Source organism: Electrona antarctica (genome assembly GCF_951216825.1).
Source record: "Electrona antarctica genome assembly, chromosome: 8".
In the NCBI taxonomy this organism is placed as follows: Eukaryota; Metazoa; Chordata; class Actinopteri; order Myctophiformes; family Myctophidae; genus Electrona; species Electrona antarctica.
In genome coordinates, this window is record NC_136789.1 from 44,169,362 (window position 1) to 44,191,525 (window position 22,164).

Sequence of the window (22,164 nt, forward strand, 5' to 3'; positions counted from 1 at the left end):
GTTGAAGGTAGTAGACCAAGGATTGACTTATAGTACATAATGTGCCAATGACACTGAATGCACTAGTCCAACAAGAAAATGTGTAGTGCATATCTCCGCCAGGCTGGGTGGGCTCCCAAGGCTGTGTAAAAGGCATGCATTGCAGCAGCCATCAAGGCCTGAGGAAGTTGTGGAGGGAAATGGCATCTTTAAGACGTCTCTACAAACATTGTAGAGAGTTTTAAACATTGTTATAATTTAGCTATTGAAAAATAGCAGATCTACAAGCTCATAGCGCGCCACCGAGTGGCGCGCTACGAGCTTGTAGGTCTGCTATTTTTTTTTTTTTATAATTCAAATTTTTATTTGTTTTTCAAAATCGTACAAAATCTAGGATCAGTACAAAGCAGCATTACAAACATTACAACATACCTTACAGATAGCCAGTCCAAGAAACATAACAGTTAAAATAAAAAATAAAAAGAAGAAAAATAACAAGGAAATCATTTAAGGTTCATATACATCCAGAACTCATCCCATGTCTCTTTCATTTTACTTTCTCCATCTACCCTGCCCAACATATATTCATATGATGTTATTTTGATAATTTCGTCATTCCATTCTTTAAGCCCAGGTGTTCTGGGGAAGGTCTGCTATTTTTGAAAAATCGTGAAAATATTTATTTCAGAAAACTGGAGGATTTAGAAGGATTTTTTAAAATTTTGAGGTCAGGCCTAAATGGGTCAAATGATAAGGGACAATATCGGTGGCACCCAACTGTAGAACAAAGTTAAAGGCTGTTCAACTAGCGGGGCGTGTGTGTGAGATGACGGTTTTGCCAGACTTGCTCATCCTCCTCTATGAAAATTAATTACAGACGATTCGATGCGACGCCTGAAAAGACTTGAATGCAAGCCTTCCGTATAAAACCCCTTTTCATCTGTACCTTACAGTATGTCAGACTCGAAACAACAGTATGACATTCTTTAATTGAATGATCAGTGATGTTCTGTGACCATTGCAAAGCTTAGGATGTTATTCAAACTGTAGAAAAGTAAAGTGTTTGATATCCGGTATCAGGGCTTAAAAATAAATGTACTGTATGTAGTTTTTTGAAGAATGTATCATTTTCAGTGCTGCTAAACTTAAAGGTGCTGAGAGTTACATATGTTATGGTTAAAACGAAAGGTTTTTTGTAAAAAAAAAGCTCTATATTCTAGTGATAATCATTGATGTTTGCTTATTAACACCTTAAGTGTCCAAGTCGGAGTTCTCCGTCCAAGTTCAAGGTCACGGTCAAGTGCCCAACACGGAGATTAATAAACAAGACGGAGATTAATGAAAACAAAACCGTTCGCATCGCTCTAGAGCCTTGGAGCGTCATCGAAAATCTCCCCTGCCTGTTTAGCTGACGAAAACTAAAATCTTAAAACGATCATAACTCCCGATCTAAATCATCCCGTCTAATTCTGAAAAAATATCCTGTGTTAGACAGCGCTCAGCGGTCCAGTCGCTAGTCGTGATAGATTTATTATTACCTCCCGTTGTCGATCGACTGGATCGTGGTGTGGCTATTGTTAGCTGCTACACAGACATGCACACCAGCTTCCGGTGCGCCGGTAAAAGTGGTCCGTGCGCTACAAATGATGGGCACCCTGGATGAAATGGATGAAATAGTTCCGGGCTTCTAAGGTGTGTTAACAGGGGTCTCCCCGTCTCTCCAGCTCTTTAGTAAACATATTGCGGCTTGCTGCTTTAAGTGATATTGTTTAGTTGACTATAGGTTGACTAGTATGGGTTCCCACTTACAGTATTATAGAGCTTTAATATGAAGTAATACGCGTGAACCCATATTCATACTGTTTATCATACAGCTACTGTATTGAATATGAATAAGTATGCCATTTTCTCCATATCATGCTGCCCTAGCATTCGTGTGCACGCGTGCTTACCACCTAGACTCAGTTCTTTCCTGGGGGAAACCCTGGGGTGCAATGGTGAGTGAGAGCTTTGCAACATTGTGATAAACCTCAGAGCACTGTGGTACACAGTATCCAGCCACGCAGCCAGTGCAAGCATTTGGCAGTATATGTGCTGTATACTGCAGATCACCATAGACATGCAAAAGGAGTAATGCAACCTGATATTTCTTGGCAACAAAGGAAAAGCAAGATTGTTTCTCAAATAAAAATCACACCCGTGTGAACTGTGAAGTGAGGGGCGCTCTTGTCATCAAGTCCTTTTATCCTCAAGTCCTCAAGGCTAATCACATGTGGGGTGACTGGGGTCCTCACTTTTTATCCTCAATACATACATTGCTTTTTTTGATTTGATTTGATTTATTTAGAAAAGCAATCATAATACAACATTATAATCAGTGATTCAAGGATTACACAGAAAAGTCCAAAGACTTATTTCCACTGGGGTCCTCTCACACTGAACGGAACAATACTTTAAAATACATCACAAATACAACAGTACATATACATTACATACACAACACAACAAGTACGACCCTATCCATCCCTCTAAGATGACCCTTTATAGGGGAACCTTTTCCAGTAGCCATTGTTTAGTCTTCTGTTTAAATGTCCTCAAATTGGAGGTCAGTTTAACACTGGTTTCCAGGCTGTTCCACTGTGTGGCTCCTATATAAATGAATGAGCCTTTGCCCACTTTACTTTTAAAAGCAGGGAGCACCACATCTGCAATACTGGCTCTGGTGAAATGGTTGTGTACCTCGTTTACTTGCCTGAAACATGTTCTTAAAACTGCTGGGACCTCTCCGTATTTAATTTTATGGACCATGTTTAGTCTAGCCATTGTAACCTTGGATTCTACTGGGAGCCAGTTCAGCTCTCTGAACTGGTTCCTTCCTATATGGGTTCTGGGTTCCATCCCTAGTATAACCCTGATCAGTCTATTTTGGGCTGACTGTAGCTTTGTTTTAAAAGACTTAATCAAGCCCTCGAACCACGATGTACACGCAAAATCAAAGTGGCACAGGATAAGGGAGTTGGCCACCACTAGTTTTGTCTCAGCAAATCAACCTTTTGATGAATGTAAAGATCTGCTGTCTCACCCATTCAGAAGTACTTTAACTCCTTCTCCTGTACACTCCTTGGTTGTTCCATGATAACGCTGTCCATATCACTTGCTAACACCCAGTTCCAGTTTCATCATTCATCATGACAGCACCAAACCAACCTGGAACGCCACATCTCAACGACTGTGAGTGTGACTGAGTTCAGCAAATCAAATCATCGCTATGGGGCGCTCAGCCAATCAAATCATTGTTGTATATTGATTCTTATACTGATGGCTTATACGAAGGACGGTGCACTCACAGATCAAGTAGTTTTTCAGTTTTTTGTCATGTGACACCATCATACTAACAATATGCTTTTACAGTAAAGTTGTGAATGCAGCAGTGCACTGCGTCTACAGTTTAGATTATTTGTCAGTGAAGATGTTTCTGGTGTGTGTGTGTGTGTGTGTGTGTGTGTGTGTGTGTGTGTGTGTGTGTGTGTGTGTGTGTGTGTGTGTGTGTGTGTGTGTGTGTGTGTGTGTGTGTGTGTGTGTGTGTGTGTGTGTGTGTGTGTGTGTGTGTGTGTCAATAGTATCAATAATGGCAGAAATAGCTGTTGATTGTACAATTCCATATTATGCCGTTAAATGGACACAACTGTTTGTTTCCAGTGTAGTTTCGGCAATTTGCAATTGGGTCATGGAACGTATCGTTGTTATAACCTGAATGGGACAAATTGGTTAAATCTGTCTCTGAGCCAGAGTAGGCCTAGTCCTCAGCTCTGGAGGCAGATGTTCCATAATGTTGGCCAACAGAAAGCTAAACCCTTACTTATTAATCAACAGTAAATAAGGATCCACTACAAACAGTATGATAAACAACATCTGGGCATGAGGCAGAAACACTGCTAATCAATCAGCTTTGGAGGAATATGTGCCATAAAGTTGTCTGTCTAATGTCTATAATCACTTATGACCACTGAACTACTATGGAAATCATTGGCTGACAGTGGCTGAGCCGCAAAAGTGTGTTTTTGCGCTGATCTGCCTATACGTCAACCCTCTGGGGGGGAATGCAGCTGTGCCCTTGCAACCGTGAGATTTGCAGGGTAAAGGTAATGGGCACAGGCGTGCCGTGTACTCAGTCACACTCACAGTCGTTGAGATGTGGCGTTCCAGGTTGGTTTGGTGCTGTCATGATGAATGATGAAACTGGAACTGGGTGTTAGCAAGTGATATGGACAGCGTTATCATGGAACAACCAAGGAGTGTACAGGAGAAGGAGTTAAAGTACTTCTGAATGGGTGAGACAGCAGATCTTTACATTCATCAAAAGGCCCATGCTACACATAAAATCAGCACAGAGCAGGTGTTTAGTCACCATGGCAAAAACGAGTCCCAGGTGAAACATCTTGTCCAGAAACATTAGGTTCATCCGATGCATGCCGCAGGACTTTTTAAAATGCCATTGGTGGCTTTAGCCTCCTTTCCCTAAACAGAGATCAAGGGGCAATGCGGGAGCTCATTTTGCCACTTCTGTCAAAAACGAAAAGTTACTGGGGTATGTGATATTACCATTGAATTAAAATAAACTGTTCACTGAAGATGAAACTGGGTTTATCATCGCCTCAAAGTTGATGTGGTCCATTTCTGATGGTTTAGCCTCACAAACTGGAAAGTACTCTGACTCAGTTAACCGGAACGTCTGCAGGAACTCTGAGGTACCGATTGAAGTTACTAGGAAAAAGTGCCCTTTGGCAGTTTGGCCCCTTGCTTTGCTACGTGATACGCCCTGATACTCCCATGCCTCCTCCCAACTGTCCCCATTACCTTTGAGGGTAATCTACAAAAAAACAAATAAAATCTGAAAAAAATAAAAATAAAACCATAATCAGTAAAGCAGAAGTTATACCATAATCAGTAAAGCAGAAGTTATTAGACAATGTTATGATTGTGTTATTTAACTATAATATTTAGACAGTTATAGACAGAGTGGGTCCTTTATAAACAGGCATGTCAGTTATTCCCTCATCTCCCACAACAAGAATAACTAATTACATAATATAATATAACTACTGTAACTGTACTGTACTGTACATAGTAAGTCCAACCAACGTCCGACAGAACATAGTGTGTGATTGCTCTGACACTCGATGTGCTTGTAATATTGTTGTTTTCGCAATCTGTCAGCAATGTACCGTTTAGGAGAAGGTACATCCTGTTTGTATTGTGTGTCATTGCTGTTTCACGCCAGCATCACAGCCAGAACAACTACTATATAAAGCAACAACAACCACAACCACATGGCTGTTAATTAATGGAGAGAGAGCACACACTTTGTCCACTGTCTGCCGCCAGAAATGACAAAATGTCCAAGACAAATTATGTCAAAGCATGTGGAACATTGATGAAAATATCAAACAGCGGCGATGCATTACGCTGATAGACTGAAGCAGTCCAGTCAGTGGAGTGGGTGGAATGCATGGTCTGGATCCAGGCAAGGGATGTACAGTAAGATACAATTCCGGTGATTTTCCATTGAGTTGGCAAAAGTGAGGGGTCAGAAACACTACATTTATGGGTCACACAGCGGGCCTCTATACTTGTTCCTCTCCTTTTTTCTCTCTATACTACAGCAGATCCACAAGCAATTCCAAGTTTGTGTGTTTGTGTGTGTGTGTGTGTGTGTGTGTGTGTGTGTGTGTGTGTGTGTGTGTGTGTGTGTGTGTGTGTGTGTGTGTGTGTGTGTGTGTGTGTGTGTGTGTGTGTGTGTGTGTGTGTGTGTGTGTGTGTGCGTGCGTGCGTGCGTGCGTGCGTGCGTGCGTGCGTGCGTGCGTGCGTGCGTGCGTGCGTGCGTGCGTGCGTGCGTGCGTGCGTGCGTGGATACACTAGGGTTCATGTGGTTAAAATACTCATGATACAAGGACCACAATTTGACAGGTGAAGAAAGATAGAACATGTTTGCACATATTTTACTGAAGTTGGTGAAGTTGAAGTAATTGCCATGATGCAGTATAAATGTAACCAATCCATGGTTTATTACATTTAGGGGCAATCAACAAATCATTAATGTAAAAGATTATAGCTGGTTGACGAACAAAAGTATTGTATTCATCAATATGTATGTTTTTATATTTTTATCCATCCATCCTGACCTGAAAAAAGTAAACAAGTAAATGGAAGCAATGGGAAAAGCTGATAAGAGCATAACATTTTCTACACCCAGGTAATACCTAGAAAAACACTGCTCTAGATATGCTGCAAACAGCTCTTGGTGGTTTCAGCTACCATGATGAATTATACACCGGTGCCTGTCTGTGTTAACATTCTCCTTATTTTCGATTCCATCATATGCCAATCAGAGAGTATTTAGGACAAGGTGTTCAAGTATCCACTGGTTTTGCATAGGTTTTGGACGAATACTAGGGTCTGTCGTATATTACCAACACTGAAGCAACACTTGCACGCTCGCATGCACGCACGCATGCATGCACGCATGCATGCACTCACAGGCACGCTGCACGCACACACACAGTGTTAAATGCTGCAGGGAGAGTGCCCTGAGGCGAAGTACACATGACTCATTTCTCACTCTTTATCATTTGATGTGGTACTGTTTGTCCAAACATCTGTTGTGTCAACCATCCATGAGTTGAAAGGTGATTTAATCATGTACCTTGACACTAGAGTGGGTTAGGGTTGGTTGTTTTATATAATGTCAGCTGGAGCTGTTTGATGTACAGCAGTAATGTCTTTCAGAACAGCAGGGCAGTTTTTAAGGACAATGTTTACTGTAAGTGGGGGAATGGTCATAGCGAACCATGAACACTGCAGAATGGATCTGTTTGTGAAAAGAGCACACTCAAAGATCTCTTCTTGTTTGTGTCTGCTCTGCTGCCAGTGCAAAAACTACATGCACAATTTCAGCTGTCAAACTGCTCTGCTCTGCTAGTCAACATCTGCTGGATGAAAAGCAGCTAAGCACACCAGAAACAGAAAGCTGTATTTCAATGTACTACCGCTATCTAGAGAAATGCGACCTTATTCAGGATTGGAGCGAGGCGTCTTCCTCAATGCTTTTAATAAATGCCAGAGCTCTAAATGAAAGTATAAACTTATTTATTATGTCTTGGCTCGGGATGGGGAGAATATAACTGTGTTCAGTTACTGTATGCATCAGTTTTTGGACATTTTTCATATAATAATGACTCACAAAACCATATATTCTGCATATTGGAGAAAACATGAAGAAAATATTTGTTATATTCTGTAACAAGCAGGTAAAATGATGCTGAATCACATTCAACATTCACATCACTTGTGGTGTTCAATATGTGAGTATGTGCAAATTAAACTGTTTAGGAAGAAGCTTCTCTTATGAATCACCAGGACTTGTCAGTGTATGTCACCATCATGCAGAAATGCTTCAGACTTCAGACAGACAGACAGACAGACGGAGCCATTGAACCATGAAATTCTTCAATTTGTGAGGTCAATGTCCTACTCATGCCAACTTCATTCTGGGGAAAAGCTAGCCTCTCTTTGATACATTACTCTACTGTATCGAATGAAGATTCGTGCAGCACCTGCCCAGTTTTATTCAAGCAGGTTTTACAATTTAAAAGGTGAAGCAAGGCTTCATTTTTTGACTAATGCTGTATTTGAACTCTGGCAACTAAATCAAGTAAATCAACATCTAGCTTATGACACAGTTAAACAGAGGAAGCTTCAACTAGATGCCTAGTAGAGAATGCCTAGAGAGATACATAGCCCTACCCTACATACATGTATATATCCCAAGAGCAGTGGATTTTGTATGTTTGTTCACTTGGTAATTCTTTGGTTGAACTTCTTTGGTTAAGATTTTGCCCCATATTTTGGCCACTAGCACTAACTAGTTTTGCCATAGATCATACATCAAAACAATATTATTGTTTCAACAACACATGTAACACACACACATGTTTTTGCGATCGCCTAGCAACGGAGACACTGCCAGATGGCGGTCTGGACAGCGATCTCACTGAATCAATCAATAAATAAATGAATTAATTAATGAATTAATTAAATAAATAAAAGTTGTCAAAGTCGTCCTTGGCAGTAAATTAGTTGATTTCTTTTTTTTTTAAATATTTTTTATCCCACGATTTTGCAACCCATTTTTCACCCAGTGTCAATTATCTAATGTAATCCTGGGTGCTACACTTCCTCTGCCAACCTGGGGGGGCAGCGGACTGACCTCATGCTTCCTTCTATGCATGAGGAGTCCAAGTTGCTTCTTTTCACCTGACGGGGGAGTTTCCCCGGCTGGACGTAGCGCGTGGAAGGAACACGTTATTCCGACCAGTTCCTTTCCCCTCCACCAGGCGTCCCGGCTGGCCAGGGGGAGGCAGTTTAGAGACCAGGATTACTGCATGTTTTTTTGTCAAGGTACCTACCCTAGGACACGGGGAGAACATGCAAACTCCTGCAAATGAGTTGATTTCTAATATTAGTTATATAGAGCAAGAACCTTAATAGCCAGGGATCCTTCAAGCCTTTATCACACCTAAATGGCTCCATCTCCCTGTCTGGATGATATTGACCCAGTCCATTCAGCTCTGCAGGCATAAACCAACTGCACTAAACTGTCTGAGTGGGTATATAGGACCAACTCAACTTCACTGCTAGAAGCTACACTACAATACATGTTCCTACTTCCTACATTCAGAGTGATTCTGAGAGGCAGTGTACTGAACAAATGTACAGTAACCGTTGGCTACATTTGCACTCGCTCAGAGTTACAAATGGATAAATTAACATTGCATGAAGATTTTACTGTGTATGTCGTGGTCAGTGAGCGTGGGGTTTGTTTAATGGCTTCCATTGCTATTGTATTCTCTGTCATGTCATGTGTTGTTTTCCCTGAGCTGCAAATATCTACATTACATTATGAACTCGATGAAGAAACACATTACAGTTATCCTCGCTACAACATCTTGTCTCTGTTAGGAATGCAAATCAGGAAATGTTTTTTGATGTTAGGGAGTAATAAGGACAGTTTATAAATGCTGCCAAGAATCCATTTGATGTTTTTCTGAGAAAAGATATGTTTCCTTTAAGAAACATTGAATTCTGAAATAAATAGAGAACTTTGTAAGAACTCGTTTTGTATGCCTAAAACACAGGCTACAATTATGCCAATAGTTTCATCATTCATAAAGTCTGAAAAATGCTCCATCACGCAAGTGCAGGTACAGTCAGTGTATTGTACAGTATGTGATTGATTTCACACATTGCCTGGGAAATTCTTGAAATGAAATGAATATGTCCTGAAAAAATTATAATGCGACGCAAGCATGACATGCGCTTCAGTGACGGTTTCTATTGCAGGAACGACAGAATGAAGCTGTCTTCTTGGAGTTGTGTTCTCTGCTCTCTCTTTGATAATATACCAGGTTGTAGTTCCAAATGCGTGGGTTTATTTCCTGTGGGTTTATTACCTACATCAATGCGTGGGCTTATTACCTACATCAGTGCATCGTAGTGCGTGTTGTGTATATTCACTTGGTATGCACTTTGGCTGGGCCAGGAATATTGTCATTTACGTTCTTCTTAGCCTACATGGCTTAAAGGGACATGTCACCGCTGGAAGAAACTCCAGTCACTCAATGTTAGTAGTATTTGTAGTAGATAACAGTAGCACAATTTGAAATTTGCACTCTATGGCCAGACAAATAATGTAGTCTGTGTGTTTGACTAGGGTGTAACTGGATTGCTGGATTACTACAAGTAAGACGCGCGAATGCGGGAAGCGAACGCAGCTCGTAAATTGCAATAACAACAATTAGAATAAATTAAGTTATTTTTTTTAGTGTGTGTGTGTATGTGTGTGTGCGTGCGTGCTTGTGTGTAATACAGCTGCACCCTCTGGTGGCGGGCCGGTGGTGTTACAGCGTGACACACACACAGACAGTTTAGGCCATCTTCTATAGTTAGTGCTCACTGCATTCGCAACAATGACCATATTGTGGAGAGGGGCAGGGCTGTCCTACTTAGACAACATGCAGTCCAGGAAGGAAGTGAGACCAGTGTCTGTGACATCACAGACACTTTGAACTATTAAAATATCTAAAAACTCATATTACCCACATGAAAACCCTCTCCCAAACATCATTCAAATAAGATCTGGTTGCGAAAAGGGTGAAGTGGCCCTTTAAGTAAGCCATGCTGAACCTTGTGGTCCATAGGGCAGGAGCCTATCTCCTGTTTCTGTAGCGTGAGGCATCTTTATGTACATTACACCCCTGGACATGATGCTAGTATGATGCAGGGAATTACCCCCAATCCAACAGTTGATGCTGAGTGCCAAGCAGGGACGCATTCATTTGGGTCCCATTTTTATCTTCTTTGGTATGACCCGGCCTCCCGGCTCCCACTCTCCCACTCTAACCACAAGGCCACTGAGCTGCTGATGTTTCAGGCTTAGTTTACAGTAGTCTAATTGCAGGTCACACTATTCTCAATGGATCACGTCTGTCTTATAGTCATTCCACTTTCAGATCAATGTAGCTTGCAGCTTCTACTCAGGTTGGGGCTCACGGGATTTGATTTCCAAGGGCAAGCATTGTCAATGTGTCTAAATAATGAGAGGCCCCAAGAAGTGGCTCAGGCATAGGAATGCTTATGGTTCTGTCATTCATTGCACAACCATGCATCAGTTATTTAAATGAAAGCGAGCAATTCCGAGCACAATTTCTAAATATCTGTTTTCTGAAGATAAATTAATTTAATCTTCCCTGCTTGGAAAATAGCCAAGAATTCTGTGTCAAATAAATTTGCCTCAATATTTTTAGTGACACAACATTAAAACAAACAATTTCTCACCAGCCCACTGGCCCGTTGGCCGTTGCTATGACAAAGACTACTGACTTTCTTGTAATGTAACACACCTAATATTGTGGTTGTGGTGGTAGCCAGCAATACGGAATCTGAAGAGTTTAGGATGAAAGACACAGGATGTCCTTGTTCAGTGAATTGGTTTCCATATTCGTACTCTTTTCAATCATGCAAGCTGAGATTGTATTGGGCAATATACTGTCTCTTGGCTGAAAATCCTTCGTTTCTACCTCTGCCAACGGACTTGGACAGGGTTATGTTTTCTCCCTATTATATTAGTGTTTTTCTGTTTTCATGAAATGTGGAGAGAATGATCAGTAGGGCAAGTTGGGAAACCTAGTTCTCTAACTAGGTTAGATGTTTCATTTATTTGTGGAAAAGGTCAAATGTCAAGGTCACACACATGGCCGAAGGTCAAAATTAAGAATGGATGGATCATATTTCATGAAACTTGGTAGGCATGATCAGTATAGGTTTTCCTAAAGAGATGTCTTCTGGGTGGAACAGGTTAAAAGTCAAGGTCATGGTTAAAATGACTGGAAGGCAGAGGCATGCATTCTACTTAGTGCAGTCCTCCTAGTTGAAAATGACTTTAGCATTGAACTGGGTTCGTGTGTGTGTGTGTGTGTGTGTGTGTGTGTGTGTGTGTGTGTGTGTGTGTGTGTGTGTGTGTGTGTGTGTGTGTGTGTGTGTGTGTGTGTGTGTGTGTGTGTGTGTGTGTGTGTGTGTGTGTGTGTGTGTGTGTGTGTGTGTGTGTGTGTGTGTGATCAACGCCAACAAAAAGTTCTACTTACTTACTATAAAAGAAAGAGGCAGCGATGGAGCCATAAGTCCATATCCATACGTTCCATTTAGCGCAAAGAATTGCGCTAAATACTGTTATCCATGTCTGCTGCATCCTGTTAGCTGTTGTGTGCTAAGCTAAACCATCATCCATGCATCACAACCACAACAAACACCGCTAGGAAGCTTTGAGCAGGGTTGCCACATTTCGTGACTGTGAGAGAGAAAGAAGCAACCAAGTCTATGAAAATGTTAACAGGCCAGATCAAGTCAGAAAATCCGAAAAAGTCAGAAAATAAGTCTAAAATAAGCAACTATAGTGCTGACTGTCAAACATCATTGTCCAATGTTGTTTTAGAGCAGTGGAAAAGGCATTTTCAGTTCAAGGACCACCAATATTTTAAAGAAACTTTACAGATAATGTTTATAATGACTAGACTTGGCAACATGTAAACAGTTCTACAAACTCACAATATGAAATATAAGGTATTAATAGGCTAGTTGTATTGTTAATATCCATAAGGCTCCTGGTCTAAACCCGTTCTCAAGGACTTACTTCTGGTCATTATTTAGGTAGCGCACACGTATTTTGAATGCCTTCGGCAGAGTTCAAATGAGCCATTTTAATCTAGATGAATCTAGATTAACTCCAGGATTGCAGTGAGATTAATCTAGATTAAAAAAAAAAAGAATCTATGCCCACTATGCAGCTCTAACCTGCAACTTGTCTGTGTCTTCTAGGTGCGACTATAGCTTCCTGACCGCAGCCCTGGACGAATCAGGAGCTCTCAGGAAGAAGATGGACGAGAGCGGGAAGCGAGCGACCTCCGACCTCACCATGTCAAGCTAGGAAACGCTGTCTGCATCTCTGATGTTACCCTCTTACCCCCCCACAGATCCTCCTTTTACCCACCACAGTATCTCTCCCGTTCTCAGCTGATGGTCATTAGTCATTAGTGGCCCCCTTAACGACACCCAACTACAACCCTAGTGATATTATGACCAGGAGCCCCTTACGACACCCAACTACAACCCTAGTGATATTATGACCAGGAGCCCCTTACGACACCCAACTACAACCCTAGTGATATTATGACCAGGAGCCCCTTACGACACCCAACTACAACCCTAGTGATATTATGACCAGGAGCCCCTTACGACACCCAACTACAACCCTAGTGATATTATGACCAGGAGATCCCTTATCTTGGACATGTTGCTTTTCCCCGTGAGAGCCGCCAGCCTGCAGGGCTGTGCGGGGAGACGTCGCAGCAGTCCTCAACAGATCTCAGATCAGTGTTTGGTATGGCTTTTGGGGTTAATCCTCCACCTGGCCCTGTCCTCGTGTCAACGCGTTGACTTGAAACACCCAATTGTCACCACTGGTTATGGAAAATTGCGCGGCATCAGGAAGGAGATAAACAGCGAGATCTTGGGCCCTGTAGAACAGTACCTGGGCGTGCCCTATGCCACGGCTCCTGTCGGCGAGCGCCGCTTCCAGCCACCAGAAGCACCGGGCTCCTGGCAGGAGATCCGCAACGCCACCCATTTTGCCCCTGTGTGTCCCCAGAACGTGCACGGAGTGTTGCCTGAGATCATGCTGCCAGTGTGGTTCACAGACAATCTGGATGCTGCTGCAAGCTATGTTCAAAACCAGAGTGAGGACTGCCTGTACCTCAATATCTATGTGCCCACTGAAGACGGTGAGTTTGGCATGATACAAACTGTTTTGCAGTGAATTGCAAATATCGATGGATGGATGCATGGATAGATTGATAGATAGATACATGGATGGGGAAATGCAGTTTTCATATAGCAGCACAGCAGTAAGCTGTGAAACACAGGGTTGGTACAGGTAAGAGTAGAGAGATGACTAAGCTTAAAATAAAATCACACCCGTGTGAAGTGAGTGGTGCAACTCCGTGTGGGGGTCCCCGAGGAGTCCCCGGAAGTTCCAGATCCATAGGAACGCGGCCAGGGAAATGGTCGAGAAATGACCGTGTGGGGGTCCCCGGGGGGTACTGTACTGTACTGTACTGTACTGTACTGTACTGTACTGTACTGTACTGTACTGTACTGTACTGTACTGTGTAACACCCCAAATCATCATACAGTTAATTGTATGTCTGTCTGTCTGAGCACGCAATTTCGTGCTCAGACAGACAGACAGACAGACAGACCCAGCCAGGGACAAACGTAGCTGTCTATAGGAGTGGTTGCACCACTTAAAAATGTAAGTAAGACTAAGAATATACGAAAGATATAAAAATAAGTAGACTTAAATTCTGACCTAGCCATTTGCACTTGGTCTGACTGGGTTCACATAATGTATAAGATTTGAATAAATATAGACTTAAAGTATATAATGTACAATATACACTCCTGTTTCTGTTTAGGAGAGAAGTACAGTCTGCACTCCTCTCCTTTATGTCCTGGTGCAACTGTAATTTCTGTTTCAGCACAAGGATATTATATTGCAGTTTGTCCTTGGACTGGTATCATTTTCTCAAATTACAGCAGATTTTCTAGAATTACATGGGCCTCTACAGTACAGGCACTGCTTGAGTTCACTGCTTGAGAAAAGTACTGTACACTCTTTGATACACCATTTTGTGTAGGTCACATACACAGCCTTAAGGAAAGACAAAGTAGCTATTTGTTACAAAATCCCCACTAATTTGCATATGAGGGTTGTGACAATAATAAAGGTAGCATAAAATCTTGACTTTTTGTCTCAGTGACTGTAAGAATATATACCTACTTTAAAGCTTGAGACTTACTGTACCAGAATCCTTTGGATGTCACCGAACCACAATTATTAAAAAGATCACACCCGTGTGAACTGAGTGGTGCAGTGACGTCACACACTAACCATAGCAACCATGGTCACCTGTGCGTGGGGCCACGTACAGGTACCACGTACAGGTACACGGGTACATACACGGGTACAGAAAAAGCTGGTTGTTGGAGTGGTTTGCACCACTCAAAAGAGAGAAAAAAAGGCTTCTGAGTTAGGTGCTGTTTGGGAGTTTTGCCTGTTTTTAATACAAGAAAGTCTTTGCTTGTGTCAATTTTATTGCTGAATTTGGATGAGAAATATAATTTTAAGCTTGTAAATGTAATGTGACACTTGACTTGTTTAGCGTTCTAAATGAAGAACAGGCGAGAATGCACAAAGCTGGTCAACAGAAGTTATGCATACTTGTATATGCCATAATCTTTCTATGGAAGGCAACTGTAAGACTTGCTGGCCGGGCCAAAAGCTTACAGCTTAACGACAATTGATATTTTCCCATGAGAATGAAGCAAAGTATATTAAATAAACATGAGCAGATTTGGATGTGCAGTGCATTCTAGGGGACCCTTTGTTCTTCAGGTCATGATAGAGTTAGGTGATGTGTAATATGATATTGCTGAATATTTGGAATATATTGTAGGTATCATTACACCATTAGGAAGCTAAGGATATTGTTGCTGCACTGCATATAACTCCAAATGTGATTTAGGTAGAGTTGGTCACATATTGAACTTGTGCCGTTGGCATAAATCTGACTCATAAAATAAACATGAAAACTTAATGAAAGCAGTACTGTAGCAGTGATGGGCTCTAGAACATGGTGTTATGAACTGTTACTAACATTAGCATTAGTTTACTAGTAAAGCCTAGGTATTGGTTCTGACCCTTTACCCTTTCTCCCTGGAATCCCTACTGAATGTTCAAGTACTGGTATGCTAGAATTGTTTTCTATTTCCCTTGGACTTACACCTCCTTGTAAGGGGGCGATGATCAAAATAATAGCCAAAATAAGGAATTACTTCGAATACACAATTCATGAAATAAATATTTGATTGATTTATTCAAGGTTCGGGGCGCTCACACACCTACGTAGCAAAGTTATTATGTATGTGTCCTTTTTATGCCCATATATGGAGTTCTTTGTCAGGCATGCCCAAATATGGAGTCTATGCAGATGTTAGAACATATTTGTGATGTCAGAACAGGCCAGCTCCATATATGGCGCCAGGGCAGGTGCCCTGTCCAGAGCCCGGGCAGAGGCCTTTTGTCGCGGTTCTGGATAACGGTGGGTCCGACCGACTCGACACCGGGAACTGCACTCCCTGTGGGGGTGTGGAACCTGTGTGTCGAATTTGATGTCTGTGTACGTACAGAGACTTGGTGCATTCATAGTTACATAAGAAGACTAGAGCGGTGCCCGTGGCGCACTGGTCTACTTGGAACGATGCAAGTTGGAAATGCATGCCCCACCCAGTCAGTCAGGCATGCCCACGTTATCCGCAGCTATAGGCGTGCATCTTGTATGCCCGCCCCACCTAGATATTATGTCTGTGTTCCTTTTATGCCCATAGATGTCAGAACAGGGCAGCTCCATATCTGGACACTGAGCAGGGGCCCTGTCCAGAGCCCGGGCAGAGGCCTTTTTGGGGCGGTTCTGGACAACCGTGGGTCCGACAGACTAGACACCGGGCACTGCACCCCCTGTGGTGGGGTGGAACGCGTGTGTCGAATTTGAAGTTAAGATCGTTATGGCTGATGACTCCATAACCATATTATTCCGCCCACAGGACAGTCCTCCCTTTAGCCAATTTTAATATAGGATAGGTGGCTAATAGGTCACCTACAATTCTAAACATTATATAGTATTTGAATTAAAAACACAGGAGTAAGGCTTCCTGTCTGTCCAACTGCACATTGCATGGATGCTGTGATGTGGGCACACAGGCTACTGGACCCAAATCTTCAGAACTGTTGTTGGCTTGGCAGACGTTACTGATGGTACAATGTTGCCAAGGGATATAATCTTGTTTACCGTGTAGCCTCCTATGCAAAAGTTAATCTGTTGAAAACCTTGGCTAGGATACAATAGCAGTGGTTTTCAACCAGTGGTCCAGGGACCACCTGTGGTCCTTGAGGCGGTTCCAGGTGGTCCCCAGCTAAATGATGGAGAGTTGGTAACAAAATGGCCCCTTATAGATCTTTAACTATTGAGAAAACTGTACAATAATGTAACTCTTGAGAGTTACATTATTGTTAAACCTTTGCATTACTTAATTTACAAGAAGTCTACACAATTAGAGAATGTAGAAGAATTGTTATTTTGATCAACATTTCCTAACGGCATGGAATTGTGTGTCAATGATAACAAAATATTCTTTAGTTTTGGGTCTGAGAGGCTAAATGGTCCGTGGCTCAAATGCCCAATAAATGGGCCTTGATATGAAAAAGGTTGAAAACCACTGTACTATAGCAAATTTACACATGAGCAGTTTTGGTTACGCTTCTTGCATCAACGACCCATTGGGCAGCAGCAGCAAAAGCAGATGGACAAGAAAAGAGACATAATAACATCAATGGCTAATTCTCCAGGCAAAGCATATAAGCTATCATGATTGTAAGTCTAACGATTCATTGCTGAAAAGTATAAGATTAATGAGTGCCCTTAAGATCTGCCAACCCAGCCAACACGTTTGTGCATCATTGCTGTCGAAGTATTATAGTAGTTGGCAGTGGTGGAAAGTAATAAGTACATTTACTACTACTACTACTTTACAATTACTTATCCAATTTCCAAAACTAGTGTACTTTTACTCCACTACACTTATTTGACAAATTTAGTTCACTAGTTACTTTGTAGATTGTGATTATTATTACAAAACATACATTAACCACTTCAGCCCTACACATATACACATTTCGGCAATTTCAAAATAGCCAATCACGATTGTGACGCATTGTGAGCTTGTAGATCTGCTATTTTCAAAACATTATGCATTTGAAAACGTAACTTTTAATAATTAGTACTTTTACTTTTGGTATTTCAAGTACATTTTGATACCAATACTTTTGTACTTTTACTCAAGTACATTTTGAATTCCAGACTTTTACCTTTACTGAAAAAAAATACTTTTTCCAGCACTGGTAGTTGGATTATCCTGTCTTCCCCACAGGAAGACACAGAGCTGCCATAAAGAATGGTTCTACAACAGTGATGCACTAAACGCTCTGCTTAGCTACATCTTGGCTACACCTACATTCCAGCTAAATACCGTTTTAGCTGGAATGTGGAATCTTTTTGACTGATAAGCGATTCAACAAAAATGATGGAACGGTTCAAGAGTCATCAGCAGCTATGGGGTTTACAGATTTAGTTGAGGACAGGAGGTCTGGATTGGAATAATGTATTATCTGAGCAAATGAAAAGCAAACCGCATGACTACATGAGGAACTATTATATGAATTAGCTTTGATGATGCTAGATCAAATTTATTCTGTCATTTTATTTTCCCTTATTTTCATTTCTTTCTTGGTTTTCTTGCAATCCTTGATCTTCTGAAAATAATGGCAGGTACAGGAAATCAGACATTGAGATACAGTACATCTCAATGTACTGTACAGTACATCTCAATGTGCGCACGCACGCACGCACGCACGCACTGTATGAGTTAGCTAATTATCCCAGAATTGCATGGTTTATGCAATTTCATGTGTACTACAGAGGTTTACTTATGACATGAAGGGCTCTATTATCGTCCATGCTAAACCCCTTATCCCTAAACTTCTTTGCCTTTTTTACTATTTTGAAAAACATTTTTGAATAGTTCAACTAGCCAATCTACAAGCTCACAACGTGTCGATGTAGATCGGCGAGTTGAACTATTCAAACATGTTTTTCAAAATTGTGAAAAAAGGCAACGAAGTTGAGGGACAAGGGGTTTAGCATGGATGAAAATGGAGCCCTTAGTACCCCTGGAATGAGATGAAAAATGACTGCTACCAAGGACATTGCAGAAATGTTGTTCATAATGACCAGCATGAAGTTTCCTGTAGAATAGATTAACACTCCATCATGTGATGACAACAACCGGACCTATTGTAGAATAGCATCTCTAGTGTGTTAGTTGAGTCATCATCTCCTAGACTCCTCTTAAGGAGATGGACACAAGGGATGTAACAGCTCTGCTCAAGTGTTTATTTGAACAATAATATGATCTCTAGAACTATGCTTTGCGGCAACTCTCTTGCATATTCCTCCAGACAGTGATGCTGAGAGGAGGCTTAATTCTTTCCTGGGGGATTCCTAGAGTGCAAATGAGTGCAACTGGTTTAACTTGTAGCTTGGGCTCCTGTAAATGTGTCACTTATTGTAAGAGGTCACTGCTCACACAAGCTCCATGCAGTCCCTAAGGAAATGATTCATTTTCTGCGTGAGAGAGAGAGAGAGAGAGAGAGAGAGAGAGAGAGACAAGAGGCACTAAGGGAGGGTGAAGTAAACATGAAATTAGCCACGCTAAAGCCTAAATTGTACTTTACCACACAATGGTGTTGCTGAAAATAACAGATTTGCTCTTGTGCAACGTATTAACAATGATATAGTTATATTTAACAGTTTGTTGTCCTGGCCCTTGGATAGCACACATATCTGTGAATATTAGGCATCATCACAGTGCCATGTACAGTATAGTGTGGTTGCCATTTAGCTTTCCTTAAAGCATGTCCCCTATACTTAACTCTTGGCACCATACAGTACACTCAGTGCTCCCGTAGCTGCATCTGTTAACCTTTACTGCTCACCTATCCCTGTATCCCCACCTCGCCTCCTCTCTCCCATTTATGCAGAGGGCTGTGATGGAGGAGGAGGGGGATTGGGTCACTGTTGTGAATGCAAATGGCTTCAATGTCCTTGCCCACTGGGGCCCTATGTAGCCTACTGCTTCCTGCAGCTCAAATTAAATTCAAATATTGTGGAATAATGTCAATAAAACAGGTCTAATGTTAGATCGAACGACACATTTGACACACACTTATAGTTTCGCTCTATCTCTCTCACGTGCACATACATGCACACAAGCTATAGCTATCCACCTCTGGTACAAACTCCTGTGTGAGCAACCGCACAGCCAGGCAAGAACACTGTGTCACCGCATTCCTATTTCCTCCAGACACTCCTCAGCCAAGCACCCTCGGATCCCTCATTTTTATTGCTGCCAGAACAGCCATTTTACCGTCCTCTTTATTAAAAACCATATTTCAGTAGTCAGGGTGGTAAGGCAGCACAGGGCAGGGGACGGGGCTGGAGGCTGCTGAGGACTGAGTGATGGAGAGGAGAGCTATGGGTGGGACTGGGAGTGCTGGAAGCTGCTGCCTCATGTAGTGGTGGGGGTGGAGGTTGGGGTGTGTGTGGGTGTTGCTGGGATGGAAGCTGTGTCCTGACAACTTGTCAGACCTACAGGGCTGCACAGACATGACATACTGCAGCTTCATCTCGTTTACTGCAGCGGGGAAATGGAAGGGGACAGGAGACAGCTTGAGCTTCGGCCAACGGCTCCACTGAACCGAGCACAAACACTGTTGACTGAGGGAAGGAGTTACAGTGCGTTAGGGCCAATGCCCTCTGAGGCAAACCGACGCTAAGTGATCCTTCATAGGGCCATTGGATTTCACACAGCGTCTTCCCCTTACGCCAGAAGGTCAGTCGGATGTCTGCTTCCGGCAAGGTGGTGCACAAAAGGGATATTTCACTTTCATACATGTTTGCTGTCATTCTGTCGTCTACTCTGGCGTTTGTGAGCACCCCCAGACAGTTTTTTTAAGTTGCTTGATTCAGTATTTAGATATTCTATGTGTTATTTTGACGCATTTCGGACCTACGCATGTCAGACTTTTGGTGTGTCGGATAAGCGTGCGCACCCCGTAGGGAATTGCTTATAATGTTAACAGCAAAAACAAAGACTTCTTTATATTCCCTTGCGTATGTATTCACTTGATGAGCTACATCTAGTATGGTTAATACAGTACATGGCCTCTATGAAGTTGTAGGAATGCTGGCCTCTTTTTAAAATCACGGTTTTAGAGACTGTCACCGCTGAATAGGAGGCCTATTACTACAGTGAGGAACATCAGCTAAGACTGTTCTGTCTGTTCTGTTCTGTTCTCCTCCTTTTTATCTCAGCAGGGCTTAAAGTTAGCTCTCATAACTGTCTGTCATGTTCAAGTTCTTTTCCTACTCCCCAAAAAAGGATAACCCAAGAAAAAAACCCACATTCGCATCTCCAAAAGAAGCTTTCTTTTAACTGCCGAGCGGAGCCAGCAGATTCAGCGGTCATTCCTCATTTTGTCTCCTCTCGCATATAGCTCCGCGAGGCTAGCGGAAGTCTGGCGGCCAGTTTCAAAGAGAGCGAGGGTCCATTTCAGTGGAGCTGCTCCCTGTGTATAGCTTAAGCTGTTTAATGGATATTAGAGTAGGTATGATTTCAGAGTAGGCTCCATTAAGCGGTGAGGTGTGGTTTTGGAGTGGTGCTAAGTGAAGGGGGAAGTGCTGACTAGGCGCGGTACTAATGTACCTTTCTGTCCATTACCAGCCTTGTATACCTGTCTGCCCTGCACTACAGAGCCAGTACGCTACCAACTATCATCCACCACACCCAGGAAGCCCTTACTGGAACAGGACCTTACATGGGGGCGACTGCATGGGTGGAGGCAGCAAATCTATTCAGCATCGATCCATGACCGTTTAAACGGAAGACAAAGCATTTTTATTATCAGGAAATCACATTTACATAGAAGCACTGATGGAATACTTTGTGTCTTATTTAGCATCCGCACAGTAAAAAACAACAAAAAAAACCTCAGTGTTAATTTATCCATGAGAGTGTGCTAATGTAACCAAATGGACCCGTAGCACTGTGGATTGTGCTGTACCATTTTAGAGCGGATTCATTTTTCTGGCAGTGGTTGCAAAGCATTTGCAGCAGAAAGCATGTTATTAGCCAACTATAAGGCTCCTATGAGACAGAAGATATATCATTAGCTCACTGGCAGAATGATAAACCTCTTGAATCCTACAGAGAGTACAGTATTACTTCAAACGGGAGACCGCATCGCCTCTGCCGAGGAAAAGAGAATATGATGTGAGATAGAGCTGCAAATGTATAGAGAAAAACATATTGTGTTATTGACTAATAAATTCAATATCCATATCACGAGAGGGTGCAGTTTTTTTTTTGAGGGAAAAAAATCTTTCAGGCATCTTCCTAAACAAAGTTTACCGGTAGTCGTTGTATAGAATCTCAGGCAAATATTGTTAATACTGGTTTGCATTATGTCAGAAGAAATTGTATTTTTTGAACACATTGCAAATCACATGCACATGTATACAGTACAGTAGTGTACATACTGTACATACTTGTATATCAGTATGTATTATATGATGCTTTGTCGATATAATTTAGCCCTGAGGGAGGTGGTGTCGACGGAGCACTTTAGCATGCTGGGTTGCTGTGCATGAAGTGTGTATTTACGTGTGTGTGTGTGTGTGTGTGTGTGTGTGTGTGTGTGTGTGTGTGTGTGTGTGTGTGTGTGTGTGTGTGTGTGTGTGTGTGTGTGTGTGTGTGTGTGTGTGTGTGTGTGTGTGTGTGTGTGTGTGTGTGTGTGTGTGTGTGTGGGGGGGGGGGGGGGGGGGGGGGGGGGGCAGGTTGTCA

General features: G+C 42.2%; 1 protein-coding gene across 2 annotated transcripts in view; it reads left to right on the plus strand.

The window, feature by feature from the left end:
- nlgn2b (neuroligin 2b) overlaps positions 1–22,164 on the plus strand; it is a 156,195-nt gene that overhangs the window by 101,978 nt on the left and 32,053 nt on the right. For both annotated transcript variants that reach the window (XM_079508568.1, XM_079508567.1), the window contains exon 3: positions 12,409–13,370. In XM_079508568.1, the coding sequence (XP_079364694.1) occupies positions 12,854–13,370 (517 nt within the window). In that variant the 5' untranslated portion in view covers positions 12,409–12,853. The remainder of the gene's footprint in view (positions 1–12,408; positions 13,371–22,164) is intronic.